General features: G+C 46.3%; 1 protein-coding gene across 2 annotated transcripts in view; it reads right to left on the bottom strand.

The window, feature by feature from the left end:
- The window catches only part of Ebf2 (EBF transcription factor 2), a 185,190-nt gene that overhangs the window by 22,244 nt on the left and 145,722 nt on the right, over positions 1-17,224 (bottom strand). For both annotated transcript variants that reach the window (XM_048801561.1, XM_048801560.1), the window contains exons 6-8: positions 15,541-15,658; positions 13,918-14,048; positions 12,949-13,075 (exon numbers count right to left, since the gene is read on the bottom strand). In XM_048801561.1, the coding sequence (XP_048657518.1) occupies positions 12,949-13,075; positions 13,918-14,048; positions 15,541-15,658 (376 nt within the window). The remainder of the gene's footprint in view (positions 1-12,948; positions 13,076-13,917; positions 14,049-15,540; positions 15,659-17,224) is intronic.

The raw sequence follows: 17,224 nt of genomic DNA, 5'->3' as shown, positions 1-17,224 counted from the left end.
TGAGGTGGATACTCTTTACCAAGCTTCAGTGAGTGTTTTATCAGGACTTGCTTGAATTTTAGAAAATTACAATTGGGGGAATTTTCTCCTATGACCAGTTTATATTGTATTTTTAAAGGAATCTTCCAATATTTCACAATTAAACATGAACTCCTGGATGTTCATAGAATATTCTTAGTATAATATGAATTTAATTTGTTGGCATTTTCTTGTGATTACTGGAGTGAGGATTAAATCAGTCACTGTCCTAAGAATAGTGCCCGGCACATGCTGAGCCCCTTGGGTACCCATAATCATTGCTGTCATTAGGGATTCATGTGTCGTACGAATAACTGGGATCAGGCACACTGTTCTGCCCAACTTGGGAGTTTTGAAGAATAAATTGAAAAGTTCTCTATGTTTCAGGCTGTGCTATATAAAACTCATAATATGAGGAATATCTCTTGGCTTAAAGTTGAAAGTAAACTTACTGAAATTGTTCTTGTCAAGGTCGCCAACAACATCTTAACCAAACCGAAGGGAACTTTCCATCCTTATTTTAATCTGACATTAGCCTGGGACACTGCTCACACCCTCTCCTTCTGGAACTATTTCCATCCATCATTGGTTCCTTCCGGAACTCCCCCTCCTCTGCTTTCTGCCTACCTCTCTTGCCAGGGCATCCCAGCCTGCTTTCAGGATTGTATCTTTGCCCGTTTTGTAGATGTTGATGCTCTTCGAGGTTCCTGACGAGGCCATCTTCTGCCTTGCTACACCTTCTCCTGGTCAACTTCAGCCATTCCCCTAGAATCCCAGGTCGAGCTGTGTGTGATGGCCACAAATCTTCATCTCTGTTCCAGATGATGTGCTGGGGATTCAGCCTCGTGTAGCCAGCGGTTGGCTGGAGGCATCCACCAGGATGTCCCTTAGATTTCTCCCAACCTGGACCCCCAAGCTCTCGAGATTCCCAGCGATGGCAACATCAGCCACCTGATGGCCAATCAGAAATCTTGGACTCATTCTTTATTTTCAACTTCATTTGGATTTTCCTAGAAAGACATCCATTTCCTCAAGATGTTAAATATATGATTGTAGATTTGTTGTGGGTTTTGTTCTAAATTTAAACTCCTATCATCTTATCTCCCTTTTTGGTTGTCATTTTCCAAATGGTCATATTTCTAGTCTTCCTTTCATTTCAAGAAGAATGTTCTAGAGAGTTGGGTAAGAGATTGCGGTTGTTTATTCTAGCTAACGGTACTGGGCTTTAGGAATCTACCTTTTGGAAATTGAATGTTTTTGAGGATGAATACGTTTGTCTTGTTGGTATCCCACAGGTAATGCTTTAATGTTTTATTTCATAAAGTTTTTGATCACTTTATTTAACGCATCCTACCCATTTTTGCTAGAACAAAGTTGTCTTTCCACCATGTCCCTGTGTTTGTATTGCTGCTCTTTCCTAGGAGGAGAATCAGGAGTCCAGCTTGCCCTCGGGCTCCAACACAGCCCTGTCGGCACACAGCAGCACAAGGGCACAACATTCTGGCATCTCCATGACACCAGCCTAGCTTTGAGCATGAAACCCACATTTCCCTCATTTTTATGTGTTCCTGAAAATATCCCCTGAGGACCTTGGTGGGGTGGGAGGCAAATTAAATGTCTGCCCTAACAATACCATCTTACCCAGAAACACATGCGAGAATAGCTGTATGCATAATTAAAATCATTCTGTGAACTTTATTTTCTACTTAGCACCATACTATCAGTCATTTCAGAAGCCTTTTTTCTTAAGAAACAGTACTTTGGAGGCTATAATATGCAATAACTAAAATTCTAATGACCACTGTTAGAATACACTGGAGGCTTACTGTTACAGACATCCGGCTACCCATGCCACACCTATTCATTCTTTAAATCCTCATTGCAACCCCCGGCCTGGGTTTCATCTCAGTGTTAAATTCAGCTCCAGATGGTAAAGGTGGGATCTGAAGCCCGGCTTCTCTGACCCCAAAGCCTGCACTCTTCACTTTCCTACTGTGGAATTGGAGACATTCCTCCCATCACTCTTGGTGCTTCCTCCCCAGTTTTGAGACAAGGGCTGCAGACTTAGAGTATGGAACCCCCCCCCGCCCCGGTCACCTGACTTCTCAGTCACTGAGAGTGGAAAAAGGCCCCACTTGGTATCAGTCAGCAAAACAAACAGCTGTCCTGTGCTGCAGGACGAACTGAGTTGGTGACAAAATCCTCCAAGCCACTTATCACCTTAACTTTTGTGAACCGTGCACTATTTTGCTATCCAATGCAAGGATTTCCTTAGATGGATAAAACTGAAAAGTTCTAGCTCTGGGTTTGCTCATGATATGCCGGACACAGGTGACAGGAAGATGCCAGGGAGGAAGTCTAGCCTTCACTCTCTCCATTACCCCCTGTCCCCTCCTTTCCATCTGCATGGTCACCCCCCGCAGGGGCACACTCTCTCTCCCTGGACTATGCTGTTCCACCCATAGCCCTCCCACCACTAACCTTCTTGCTTGGTTCTTTCTGCTCTTTCTGGGGAATTCTCAGATGCTGGGCCCCAAGCAGTCCACAGAGGTGGAAAGTAGCCGACAGTTTCTCTTTAAGAGAATCTATCACATGTGCTGTCCACTAAAGAATGGAAACCCCCAGGACAGAAGGGTCCTTTCTGGCTTATCGTTCCTGCCCTCCCCTCCCCATCTCCTCACCCCCAGGAAGAGCAGAGTATCTCGACCACACGGGGTGAGGACTTCATGCTTTAAATGGAATAAGTAGATCAGACACAATTGTCTATTTTTTTATGCTGACAATTTTGACAGGTCCCTGCCACCAGACGTCATAGGTACAAACGGTGGGAAGGGTCACATGTGTATCCAAATGAGAGAGAGGGCAGTGAACCACAACATTGTCATCTAAATGGACAGGGAGCAAACACACACACACACACACAAACACAAACACACAATCTCATTTAACCAAGTGCACATTTGAAGTAGCAACCACAAAGTCAAAATGACTCAGGCTCTGTTGAGTCAACACCAAATCAAAAGAGGAAACACCACTTTCAACAGCCTTTACAACATCAAGGTTGGTTTGACGACTCTCATTTGGGTTCCAAACTAGCTTCCCACTGACCAGTTGTTTCTGCATCCTATAGACTGAGCTTCTGTTGAATCGCTGCTTCCCTGCCACATGTCCTCTCCCCACGTCCCTGGGTGTTTTCTGCCTTCTCAGGCCTGGTGCAAGCCAAGCAAACCTCAATTAGCTAATGATGTACCCAAGACCAGCACCAAGAGGGTCTCCAAGGGCTAGCCAGGTCATTAACCGCCACCACCGAGTTAATTTACAGCCTTGCCTACCACATGGCAGGTGGGATGTTGTGAAGCTCTGCCAACCCTCTGGCTGACAGAGACAGAGAAGTGCTGGCAACGCAAAAGTAGAGTAAATTAAAAATACGCTTCAATCTATAGGCTCTATTTGTCTATGTCTTTCTTTAGTAATATAACATTAAGGTAAAAGGTCATATCCCCCACTGAAATATAATTTATATTTACCTTTTATTAAATAATTATGGCTTGGCATGAAGTTAAATATTACAGAAGCTAATCAAGGGGGAATTCAATAGAGAAAACTCAGACATGAGAATTTCGTCTTTGCTATACATAGAACATCTTAATCCTCCACTGGGAGTCATTTGAGTTTGCTCAAGGAGTTTAATAATACACATTTCAACTGCCACAGAATCTAAATCCCATTTGGATCAGCCTTGAAAAACTTTCATCAATACCTTGAGATTTCATAATATTTCTCCTGAGAGCCTGGATCGTACATGTCATTTCTCATTTTGATTGAGAGTATAATATACGAGGTTACTTACATATCTTGGGCCCAACAAATAGATATAAACTATAAGCAATGTGTGAAAGGTTTCCTTTTTTGAGTAAATATTATTTAACTAAAAATATCTACTGGGAACCACTTATTTAAAAAACAAAAAATCTGGCAGGTGCTCAATATTATTTTCCCAAAGGATTGATGAAACATAAATTCTAGATTTTTATTTTCTTTCTTTAAGGAGAAGTACAAGAACAAGGCCACCTTACCCCAGCTATGCTTCTATTTCTGTTTCCCAAAACTATCAGGATGCCAGGCTAACACTGCAAGGAGGCCCTGTGCTGGAGTGCTGGTCAACCTCCATGGTAAAGCATCAACATGGCAGGTGTCATTTTTGCCTGTGACCAGCGGGGAGTGCAGACCACAAACATGGCAAAATCATATTTGGAATTTGAGAGGAGAAGTCAGTGGGGTGAAGGGAGGTCTCAGTGCTCCATCGAAATGCCATTCTGGAGATGTCGGTGGATCACATTGCAGGTCTGGGGTCCATATTTGCTCACCAGCAAATCTTCACTTGGGTCCTAGAATCACCATGAGGTCTATGGATGGCCATCAAGAGACCAGCAGAAGTAGAAATTCCAAGCCCAGCTGTGTATTTGTACATGTGCATTCACTGAGTCACATATCCAGAGTGGATGGTCCACCAAGACAGACAGTCCTCAGAACCAGAGGACCCTGGAGTCCCAACTCTAAATCCCAACTTCTTTCAAGAATAAACAACTGAAAGAAATCTTTTTGTTTTATAAAAAGCAAAGCCAATATAAGCAAAAACTCTATGGAATTTGACTGCCAGATAAACAGCAGATCAGAAGACGGACCTGGCTAAGCATAGGATACCGCCAATGGGGCTTCAGTCAGGAGATGCTCTCTGTTGCCAAGGCAGGAAGGCACAGAGGCACCCAGCTCTAAGATTAGTTTAGAAGCACATGGGCATGTCATCTTCAGGACTTACCTGTGCTATCCTTTCTTTATAGGGTCCATGACTTCAGAATCCTTCAATCCCTTCAATCTCTCTCTCTCTCCCCTCCTGTTCCCAATCTCTTCGTCCAATCGTCTACCTACACCCCACTCCTAACAGGTCCAAAAGTCAAAGGCTATATCCCTTATCTGAAATTCTTGGGACCAGAAGCTACAGATGGCTCTTCTTGGGATTTGCCTTAAATCCTGGCACTGACCAAGGATGCCAGGTTCACCCTGCCATGCAGGGGGCTCCGTTCCCTACAAAGACAAGTAGTTGGACTAAATTGTCTCCAGACCCCCTTGCAAACTCTTGCATTTTATGATTCTAAGGCTATTACTTATTTTGAGTGATGAAATTCTTCTCTGAGAAGTCCAGGTGGGTGGGGTTGAAGTCATAGGCTATTGAGTGGCCCTTAACTGTGACAAGGTGGAAATCTCTCACCACATCCATTTGTTTCAATGTAGCCAAAGTCTGGTAGAGCCAAAGAGAAAATAAGAGGAATAGAGATAAGGCGGGAACACGTTATTCAGAGACGGCACCTGCCTTTGTGGACACAAGAACAAGAATACGAGGCGAGAATCAACAGTGCACAAGCCAAAGATTAGACTGAAGCCTCTGATATTTAATTTTAAATGAAATATTAATTTAATATTTAATTACGCTTTGGTTTCAAGAAACACTGCAGCCGCAAGACAGATTGTTTGAAGAAGGGAGTAATATACATGGTTAAGGAGACAACTGTAAAAATTAAAGATAAATTTCAAGGGTAAATCTAAATGCCACAACGGAGCAGTTATGAGTACGCGCCTGCTCTCTGTAATGTGCATTTAGAATATTATAGCCGGGAGCACCGGTCCATTAAGGGGCTGGGATGTCTCCAGTGAAGCAAAGCTTCCTACTCCAGGGCCAACCATGGGTTGTCAATCCTCAGACTCCGCTGAAGGATGGACGGGGATCTCAATGCAGGTGGGGCCAGGCAACTTCACAAAAGTGCAGGAGCCCACGAGGGCTGTTGATCCAACCTGCTTCCAGTGTGAACAGGGAACGATTAAACCCAGGGCCAGTTTTTGATGTCTGAATTGGGTATGTTTAACTAAGAACCAGGTTCATTTCTTCAATAGGATTCTTTTTTTTGGGGGGGGGGCGGGGCATGAGTGCAGATGATGCTATTAAAAAAGAAGAAGAAGAAATGCAAATCAGATGAGCTATTAACATTTGAAATCCAGTCTGCACATCTGTGCAGAGCAGCTTTATGGAGGGAAGACCCCAGGCCTCGTGCAGAGCCTTCGGGAAGACACTATCTGGGGTGTGATTTGAAAGTTTGTGGCAAAATCCAGGCCTCTAGCTTCTCCCCCCAGCTGCTGCCTCTTCCTGTTGATGAACACCAGTTCTCCCAAACGATAAGCAGGGTATTTAATCAACATATTTGATTTTTGCTGGAGTAAAAGGGAAGACGTATTTGGGGGGCAGGGAGTATTGCCACCATTTCTTTGGTTTCCCAGTGTGTCCCATCCAGTCCAGCTGGCTTCCTTCACCTCTAAATTCCACTGCACACCTCCCAAAGCATCTGCAGGCACCGGTGGCAGCTGGGGCCCATCCTCTCCCTTGACCCCCATCTGCAGGGTCCACGTTCCTTGGCCTTCTCTGTTTCCTGCAGAGCCCTGAGTTCTCATCTAGATCGCAACATGAAGGGCATGATGTGGGAGTTCTTTCAACAAGAACCCACCTTTCCCAAGAAGACACGGAGAAAGGCCACCCAACAGTGACCAGGGAGGAGCCACCTGGGCTCAAAAGACCTGCTGTATAAGCAGCTCCTTCCAGTGCCGGCCACAGTGAATTCTGCTTAGAGTTTTGTATCTATACATATAATTAGCTTTGCAAACCTATCGACCTTCCTCTTCCCAGTTAGCTAAATATATCTCCATTCTTTAGGGTAGAAAAATGGTGCAAGGAATAGTTACATGATTTTCCCCCAGAGCTGGCATGAAAATCCCAGTCTCTCCGTTCCGTCCCGGCCTCTCTACTGCCCAGCAGCAACCCGTGGGGTCGCCTACCACCTGGTGCCAAGTTCACAGGAGTAATAAGCCTGTCATGCCTTCATCTTCTGCAAACTCAGTTATTTGTGGACAGGAACGTGGCCATCACTTCGAAGGAGTTCAAAGCCCTTCAAAGGCTGTGAGTCACCATGTCACACTGAGAGAGAAAAATCCTCACATGGCCTGCAGAAAACCTAGGCAGAGGTAAGCCTTCTTCTGAGACCCCTTCATACTCTCTGGCTACCCCCTGTTTCCTGTGCCCTTCTTCAGAGTAACAGCCAGGGAGACAAGTAAAACCACCAGGTGAGACCAAACAGGTGGCCCCACTATCATTTCGAACAAGCTGCACAGAATCAGTAAGTCATACAGGTTAGTGCTGAAGGGCAGGACTTTGTACTAGGACAGCTTGGAGTGAGCCTAGCTTGGTGGCCATATGCAGGTGACTTAATTTGCCTCTGTGACAGATTTCTCATCTATGAAGTTGAGGTACTAATAAAACTGTCATCGTCATGGGAAAGGTGGTGATTGTCACAGCTCCCAGGAAGAGCCTGTCCCTGTGTGCTCAGCAGACGACAGATGTGATTCTTGAATTGCTATCATCTTTAGTTTTTTTTTCTTTTTTTGACTGCTTCTGTCTGATGATAGAACTTATGAGAAACTTGCTAATCAACAGTGGAATGGGTAGCCCAGATTCTGCAAGGAGCCACAGGAAAAATAGTGGAAAGCTAAGCTCACCTCCCCCAGGGCCTCGACCACCTGCCTGAGCTCAGGCATCAGCAAGGGCTCCTGTGGGTGGTGCAGTGTCCACAATTACAGACAACAGCAATTCCTCCCACGAATGCCACGCTGTGGACTCGTCTCCCTCTGGACTCCCTGCCACCCGAAATGAAGCCAGCCAGAGCCACCGGCACCGCCATCGCAGTAGTCCCACTGCACAGGCCTTGCTTTTCTCCACTGCTGACTCTCAGGGGAAATGTCTGCAAGGAGAGCAGAGGAGGGATCTCTTCCGCTAAGCCCAGGCTGCCACATTGCCTCTGGGTCTCAAACCAGACGGAGGCAATTGGACTTTCCTGACGAGCCTCGGTCTCATGTGGCTCTCTCAATTCTGCAGCAGCAAGCTGCAGGTTAGCAAACCAGGGGCGGAGGAAATGAACCCGCAACGCCACATGTGTGAGAGGACGCGTTGCTTTCCAGAGCCCCGACGGGGTGTGGGCTGTGCTTGGCAGCAGCAACCACGGGAGCTGATGATGGCATTTGGGCTAATTACACCTGATACATCTAATAGGTGTGGGCTCATTATGGTGGTGCATCCTTGAATACAGAACCACCAACAGCTGCAGGTGGACCACCGGTGTGCATGTAGAGGGGAGGACTGAAGGAGGAGAGGTTCACGGGAGCCTCCCTTCTTGCCTCTTGGTTTTTGAGTCTCCTAGAAAATTCCACTAAGAATAGACACTACTATTGCATTCAGGGGGAAACAGCCCAGTCTCATAAGGAGGACCAGTCTCTCCCACATGCGGATTCTTTCCAAGCCCGAGAGTCTCTGCAACAGCCTCATGAGCAGAACTCAGGTCTCCCAGATTCATTTCTTTGTGGAAAATACAGATTCTCAGACCTTCCCAGAAGGGCATGATTGGTCACATCTGGAGTGGCGCCAAGCACTAGTCTCACGGTCAGCCACATTAGGGAAACACCTGCAGGTAGCAGCCTAATTACTACCTGAGCTTTCCAGACAAAGAAAAGGAAACTCCTCCGAGAGGTCAGGTGACTTGACAAAAGGACACACAATTCCCCCAGAGCAGCCCCCAAGATCAGCTCTTCTGTTCCCCAGGCCCATCCTCTTGGCCGGCTCCTCCCCAGAGGGCTCAGCCCGCCCCCCCACCAAAGTTTGCTAGGTTGCAAGGGTTTCCTTTCCTCTGGGATCCAATGGGCCTTTGCACCTCACCGTTGGAGCTGAGTTTTAGTCTAGGCCTGCAGGGACCTCGAGCACCCATCCCGCCATGACGCACCTGCAGAGGAATGAAGGCGCTGACTCCCAAGGTGCTCAGAGAGCTGCCCAGGGTTTTGACCTCGGTCCTTAGAGGACAGGCCCACTACAAATCCCACAGGCCTCCGTCCAGCTTCCCACAGGGAGACAGTCATGACCACAGGGCCAGCAGGAGCGAGGACCCAGGTCTGGGTAGAGCTCTCTCCTCTCCGGTTCCCTGCCAAGTCCCTGCCTTTCCACCATCAGACGGAGACTAAGTGAGCTTTCATGGTGGTACTTCCCATTCACTGGGAGAAACAAGGACCCCCCACCCATTTCCTGTGGGGCCTGGGACCCTCATGGATGGCATTGGCTTCTGGTATCCATGAATAGGAGTTGAATTTGGCCAGCAACCTTAAGGCGGATGTTTCTCGGTGAGTGACCAGCCTCCTGTGCCATCCTAGGCGGTGTCTGCACGCCTGGCCTCTTCTCAGTCCCTGGCCTCCCCACCCTAACTGCCCCCTCTGGCCTCCCCACTCAAAGGCATCTTCTGCAAGAAGCTTCTCTGGCTGCCTGGCTGCCTGGCTGGGCGGACATCTGAAAGATCAAGTTTACCGGCGTGTGCACCTTTGGTATTTAAACATGAGTGATGCTGATTTTTATTAAATTTTATTCTTCTAATGTTTAGTTAAAATTATTTACTTTTGTGAAAAAATAACAGACACAATAAGCAACATGAAAATAAGTTCAACGCTGACTCTCAGAAACTGCCCCTGCCAACACAGTGGCCCCGGAGTGCCTTCTGTACAATTGTTCATTTCTCATATCTATAAAAACCAGATCGTCCTATCCATACTGTTTTGAAGCTTTTTAAAGAACATACATCACACCTGCTCTCCTGTAAGTATCCGTCAATGGTATCATTTTTAATGTTTTAAAAGTGTGAAGATGTTTCGTTATTTACTTAATAAATCCCCTAATGGACACTAAAGATGTTTTTGATTTTTTCACTGCTATAAATAGTGTTCCAAAGAACAGCCTTGAGCAAATTCAATTATTTTCTAAGTATGTATTGCTCAAAGTAGAACTGAGGAGTTAAAGGGCACACGTATTTTTAAGGCTGGTACCATCGGGGCCCTCTTCTCTCACCATCTATCCTCCTACCGTGGGGCATTAAAATCTCCACCTTTTTCTAAATTTGCCAACGTGGATATTTTTTCATTTGTTTAAGAAATAGCTTTGTTAACTCGATAAAGAAAAATTTGTGGTACTCTTAAGAGTTACCTTAATTTGCATTTGTTAGATTATTAATGCAGTTGGACTTTTAAAAATGTTTATTGCTTCATTGGACTCCTGAAATAACATATATAGCAACTGATGCCACTTGCTAGCTTTCTGTGTGGGTATTTGCTTTTTTCCTTCTTAATTTGCAAGAAATACAGTGTTCACCTCTCTATCACAATGCGTAACATGGCAGTAGATAAGAACAGGCGTAAAAGAAATTTTGACTGACTGAACAAATGAATGAATCTTTTTATGTGTGACACAATATATCCTACAGAGTAGACACATTCCCAGTTCTTTCTATCCTTTTGACTTCATGCCTGGCTACTTTCACATGAGAAATTTTCTTTTTATGTAACCCCATCTTTTCTGCATGGTATCTTTGGGGTCAAGACGGGCAAGGCTCAACGTGATAATGATGTTGTGGATTATAATCTTTTGAAATATCTGTATTTTTAATTGAACTATTTCATTTGAGTATATTTTAGTTTGTCATGTGAAATTAGAAATCTTTTTCTTTCACATGTTTGTTAAACATTATTTTCCACATGGACCCGAGATGGCTCCTCACGATGCTGATATTTCGGTATTTATCCACTCAACACGTGCAAAAACAGTTTGTTTTCAAATTTTCTCTTCTGTGGCGTGACATTTCTGTTTCTGCAGAGCCCCATATTCTTTTAATTATTGAACCTTAAAATAGGTTTGAATGTCCACTAGGGCAAGGCTCTCTCATTTTTCATAATCAAGTGTTCTATTTTAACACCTTTCCAGGTGAACTTTGTAAAGTCTCCCCAAACGTTCTGTTGGTATTTTGATTGGCATTGTGTTGGATTCGTTCATTAATCGACATCTTTACAATATTAAATCTTCCCACCTCTCCCCCAGCTGGAAGTATTCTGTCCTTCCTCTGAACTCCCTTAGCACTTTCTACCTTTAAAAAAAAATCACTTTCTAAACTATACCCACCCAATTTTTCAACCCTGAAACCTGAGCGTCGCCCCCTTCCCTCCCCTCCCCAACTTTCACCCCATCCCATCCATCATCCCCATCAGTGCAACCGCCTCAATTCCACCCACTTCTGCCTGTCCCCACCATCAGCACGCTGGCTCAAGCCACCATCATTTCTGGTCTGAGCCAACACGCTGGCCTCCAACTGACCTCTCTGCATCCACATTGGCTTTTGAGCCATTCTCGGCACTGTGGCCACAACAACCTCTGCAAGGGCAAATCTGATCGCAGCAATATTCCCACGGCTGCCCGTGGCACTTAGGGAAGAGCTGAGAAAAGGGCTTGGATGCATTGTGGCCCCCGTTCTCCCTTCTGGCTTGTACCCAACTTCTCTCTAAGTCCTTCTTTTTGCCTTGATCACAGTGGTCATCAAAAATATGGTACACTCTTTCCTACCCCGGGGCCTTTGCACATGCTGTTCCTCTGTCTTCATTTTTCTGAGTTCTCCCCAACACCTCAGTTTAAGACTTGATTCCCTCAGTACATACTCCTAGAATCCTATACAGGTCATGTTTTAATACTCATCACCATTTCAATTCCTTGTTTAAGTTTCCATGAAAATACCAAGGACAACAATAAAGGCACTTCTGATAATAAACATTTTTTGAATAGTAATCTATGGCTCTCTCAACCCCCTCTCTATCCTGAGTGTTTATGTGAACAGATGTGCTAGACCTGGCTACCAGCTCTAAGAGAAGGTGGTTCAATTTTCAGAAACTTTGTGAGCAGGCCAGTGTCACACAATAGTTTGAATTCAGTAAATGCTACAAAACAAAACTTTTGAACCCCTCTTTGTTCCTGTTAAGCCTTTACCATCCTGCCACCATTTCCATGCACGGTGTCAATCAGTCTTCTCCTTAGCTTGGGGAAGTAGGTGGTCCGCTTTATAAGACGGGGAAAAGAATCATTTGGGAAAAGAATCATTTAGAAGGCAAGCGACGCTATGAGTCCAGGCCCCTAACCCGGGGGCGAGAGCAGCCCAAGGTCTAGGAAGGCAGGACCCTGCAGGTCTTGGCTTTAACCCTGGCCTTGCAACCTCGGGGGGTTCCCGTTAGAAGCCCTTCCTTCGGGCCTTTCCCACCTCGCCCACCATGGCTCCTCTACTATCTGCACCAAGCGTGTTCCCCCTTCCCAGTCTGTGATCCTGGAAGGGAAGTGCCTTGCAGATCCGGGGACTACCAGGTCAGGTTCCAGCGAACACCAGTGAATCCAACAGAGAACAGCCGGCAGAGCTGCCGGGCGGGGGCGGGGTGGGAGTCTAGGGGAGGGGGCTGGAGAGGGCCGAGAGGAAAGGAGGGAGGGCATGGGTTTCCACGGTGGGCCCAGTCCTGGGATTCAGAGGCTCCTACCTGTCCTACCCAAGGCCCTCCTTCCTTCCCTCTGAAATCACGTGATTTATTTTCTTTCCATCTGTCTCTCCGTCTAGAAGGTAAGATGGGGCACTAGACTTCACTATGATTTCCCAGGATAAGTGTGCAATACAAACCACCCTGAAGGAGTGGAGGAAAGGTGTCCCTTTGGGAGGTAGGACAGTAACTTTTTAAACTGCAATCACAATAGAAGAGATGAGCAAGGTGTTCATTTCCAAAACAACCCGCCATGACCACCCTAGACCAGGCCGAAGTTGCTGAAGTAAAATACACATTTAGAATTGAGTCCACACTTTCCCCATTCAGTGTCAGAGCCCTCTTCCCACACCACTGGAAAAACCTAGGAAAACCAAAATGGTTTCAGAGAGAGATGCCGGGCACCAGAGCCAAGGGGAGCTGGAGGCCAGTCTCCCCCGACGCCGCTCCGTCACCTACCTGTGTAAATGAACCTTCCCGGGGCTCCTTTGCAGAACTGTTTGGATTTATAAGATAATGTCACTTCCACTACTCCGGGGATGTGCCGGGGAGGAGTCTGCACTCGGATGGCATGAGGGGTTATGAGCTGAGGATGGAACGGGAAGGGACATGAGAGAGCCGTTAGACAAGCCATCGCCAAGGGAACCGCCACGGTCCCCCTTACTGATCCGACCATCGCTTCTTTTTTGCTGTGTGTTCTGTTGTTTTTCTGGCTAGAACACCAGCCATACCCAACTGAGAAAATTGGGGAATTACAGAAATAAAGGAAGAAAGAAAGAAAAATAGCATTGCATAACCCAGAGACATCCAGCAGTAACATCTGGTGTGTTTCCAGTACATTTCTGGACGTGAGTCACAGAATTAGATTATGCCTATGCAGAGGCCCATTGTCCTGATTTTTCTCCCAACGAGCATTATGGCAGGTGCATATCTCTGCTCCTAGGTCAGCAGAAGTTTTTTCAGACCATGATTTTCAATGGTGGAAAAATATTTTATTATTACTATCATTATTTCTACCATGCTCTTTTAATCCAGTATGTAGCCTCTTTCTGATTTTTCGCAATTTTACCCAATATTGCAATGGATGTTTGCCATTTTAACAATGTCCCTGCAACGAGCATGACTTCAGGCCTTTTTATCCCTCATGCCCTGCTCATTCTGTTTCCCCAGATAAAAACCACCTTTGGGGGCTGGGGTCGTGGCTCAGTGGTAGAGCGCTTTCCCAGCATGTGTGAGGCACTGGGTTCGATCCTCAGCACTATGTAAAAAACAAAATAAAATAAAGGTATGTATCCATCTACAACTAAAATAAATAAATAAATATATATATATATATATATATATATATATNTATATATATATATATATATTTTTTTTTTTTTAAACAAACCTTTGGGCCAAAGGAGGGGAGAGAAGCTGACTGCCTACCTCGCTCCACACAAGCATGGTGCCAAACACCACTTGGAGACCATCGAAGAAGTTGTCGCCAATGATGATGACCATGGCCCCTCCTGTGGTCCAGCCTTCACTTGGGCTGATGGCTTTGATGCAGGGGGTCGCTGAGAGGATAGGAAAGAAAAAGTCAGCCCTATCCTCCGTGGTGGGAGTCGGGAGCTTTGGGAATGGCTGTCCCGGGAAGCTGTTGGCCATTCCATGAAGTTCAAGTTGAGCTTTCTTGACCTGCCGCCCTCCTCTAATTGGTTGTTGGTTGGCACCAGGTCATTAAAGCCTAATGAGCTGACCATTATGTATGAAAAAGTGAAACACTTAGCTAATTGTGCAAAGGGTGTTTTGAAAACTCTGTTGTTTTTGCCCATATTTTTATAAGCTGATCACACTAGAAAAGTGTAAATCCCTTTTCTCTCCCCACCTCCTCTGCCCCACGATGTTAAAATTTACAAGGCCCATTAATGCGCTGGGCAGAGAAGGAGAAAGCAAGCTCTATCATAGCTGAAGGGTTTTTTTTTTTTCAACTCAAGAGACAATTTCTAATCAGTCTCCTAACTTGTGGGAAGGATTTTCCTCCCTTTGTCCATATGTCTGAGGTCCCTGGACTGCACATCCCAACAGGAACCCAATATGGTTTTCAGGCCATAACTAAAGTCAATCCATCACTCCATTGCCAAAGTTGACAGGGTCAAAGGTGGAGGAGAACTTTGGCAGGACTCCAAAAACATGAGCCCCCTTTGAACAGCCAGTCAATCACATCCAATCAGTCAAAAGAAACTCGAGGGGCTCCCAGCTCTGAACTCTGGGATTTTCTTCTCTCCTTTCAGTGCTCACTGTGGGAGCATTAACACCACTCCAAATTCTTTACTGATTCAATCATTTTCTTTCAGTTCATTAATTCCTATTTAAAATGATACAAGATACATTTTAAGGGCCGGGTTGGGGGTGGGGACCGGTGGGCAGCGTCTAGCAAAACATCACATTCTAATAGTAGCCTAATTTGGTTACTCGTTCTAGATTACAAGGTCTCCCCACACCACGAGCCGGGGAGTCCAGAAGGAAGGGGAACGAGCGAGATGGAATCTACTTAGGTTTGTCAGTTGCGTTCATCGATACACTTTAATTTTTTGGACAAGTTGAAGTTTAACAGTGACCAGTATTTCTAATTACTTTAATGCACTTGGAAAACTACCCAGAGCAGCCCACGATTTCTTCTTGTCCAAGCAAACAAAAATCAATTAGTGTCAGTTTCATTCTGCACATTGTTTTGTTTTGCTCACAATCTGTTTAAGGGCACATCTGACACTTATTCATACACGTCTGGCACTGTAATGTTCCTGTTTAACTAAGATGTCATAGGCCTACATTTGCCTGAAATGCCCGTCTAGCAAAAAGAAAACAGAGCAGAATGGAAGAGGCCGGGGGCAGCTGGGGGGCCCGGCCCCGCCCGGAGCAGGCTGTGTTTACAGCTTCCCTTACAAACCCACACGGCTCAGTGGACTTTCCCCACTCTAACTCCCACATGTAAATTGGGAATTCAAACCAGAAAAATCTGTGGAGGACTTTGCTCATCTGCCGTGCTCAGCCGACAGCCCTACCCACCTTCGGATGGGTCAAGCCTCCTGGCCCTCCGTCCGTGCTTGGAGTTGTTGTGCACGAACATGTTGTCGGAAACGGCCAGCACGTGTCCGTCCACGTTCACCGTGGTCGACAGCACCACCTGCAGGGTCAGCATCAAGGGTGGGTGAGTTTGGCGTCAAATCACACGCGCTTCAGAGTTCTATTTGGGCACACTTCCTTGTGACACAGGGGACAGGGTAGGACTCAGGGATGGACATATTCTTCCCAATTCAACAGGTGCTCCGCTTCCCATGATTTAGAAGAAGCTGATGGAAAGATAGGGGCCTTGTCCCTCTGTCGTCGTGCATTCCTATTCAAACCCTGCCTGGGTCACCAAGTGGGAAAACGGGCCCTCTGCCGGCGAGTTCCAAGAGCCCAGTTCTCTGTGGAAGGCCCAGACCATCCTTCTGAGAAGAGCCTTCAACTGCATCATCACAAGGTGCCGGCTGGATGTGACCCAGAGGTGGGTAGGAACCACCAGCTGGAAGGTCACTTCTCCAAGCTGGGGAAGGGGCTGTTGCACTTCAAAGATACCCTGACATCGTGCTGGGCATCGGGATGCTGGCCGGCCATTGTTTGTGGCACCCACCCACCAGGGAAGAGCAGCAGAGTCTGAAGACTGTTGGTGAGAAGATTAGGGTCTCAGAATGGAGCATTGAAGACAGCAGGACATTTTGTATCCAGCTGGAGGAAGGGGAAGAGGTGGGTGTGGAGTCCTGGGTGAGCCTGGGGTTTGGAGTCAGAACTAGATCCAAGTCCCAGGCTGCTGCTCTCTGACATGAAACCGTGGACAAATTACTGAACCCTTTTGAATCTCAATGTTTCTTATCCGTAAAACACAAACAACGCCGCCTATCTCACAGGGCCAAATGAGATAAAAGGAGGAAAAATGAGATAATACATTGAAACTGTTCAGCACAGCGCTCCGTACGTGCCAAGTGAGGATGAGTCCGTGGGCTATCTGCCCCGCCCCTGCCTCTTTTGACCAGTCTGAGGCCACACGGACACTTCCCCGGGAGATTTTCCCATGGTCTAGCCTCTGGGCAAGGTTCTAGAAAGGGGCAAAGGGGGCTGGGGACCAGCAGTTAAGAGCAGGGCCCCCACCTTCAGAGAACCACTTTCAGGCTGGAGAAAGACACTAACCCATGAAATAGGGAGCAGAAGGGTATTGAATTGAGGTCCACAGAGTGCAACGCAGATCTGAGTGGGAGAAGTTCAAAGTGGCCAGGGCTAGCAGGGTGAGGCAGAGGAGGGTGACCTGCCACACTCACCCACTGACTCCACCCAGGAAGCTGAGTGGGCCAGAATGCAAGACGGCTTCTCGGCTCACGTCACTTTTGCATGGTAATTTTTTTTTTTTGAGAAGGAACTTGGTATATACAAATTCATGCATATGTATAGACCTTTTGAGGACAGGCATTGAATAGGTACGTAATGACAAGCCATGTTTCAAAATTATCCCTCCTGCCCACACCCCAAATGAGATTTGTCGATATTCTACTTGTAATTGTTCTGCCAACCCTTTCCTACTTCCCAGATGAAGAAGGAGGGGAGGGGCTTGACCTTGCCTTACCTCTTACTATGAAAGAATTAGATGGCAATAAAAAAAACCTTTTTATTATGAATAATTCCAAACAAAACAGACTAGCATAATGAATCCCTAGGA

Source organism: Marmota marmota, unplaced genomic scaffold (assembly GCF_001458135.2).
Source record: "Marmota marmota marmota unplaced genomic scaffold, marMar, whole genome shotgun sequence".
NCBI classification, from domain to species: Eukaryota; Metazoa; Chordata; class Mammalia; order Rodentia; family Sciuridae; genus Marmota; species Marmota marmota.
The sequence above is the reverse complement of the archived record's forward strand: the minus strand, read 5'-3'. Positions and strand labels throughout refer to the sequence as shown.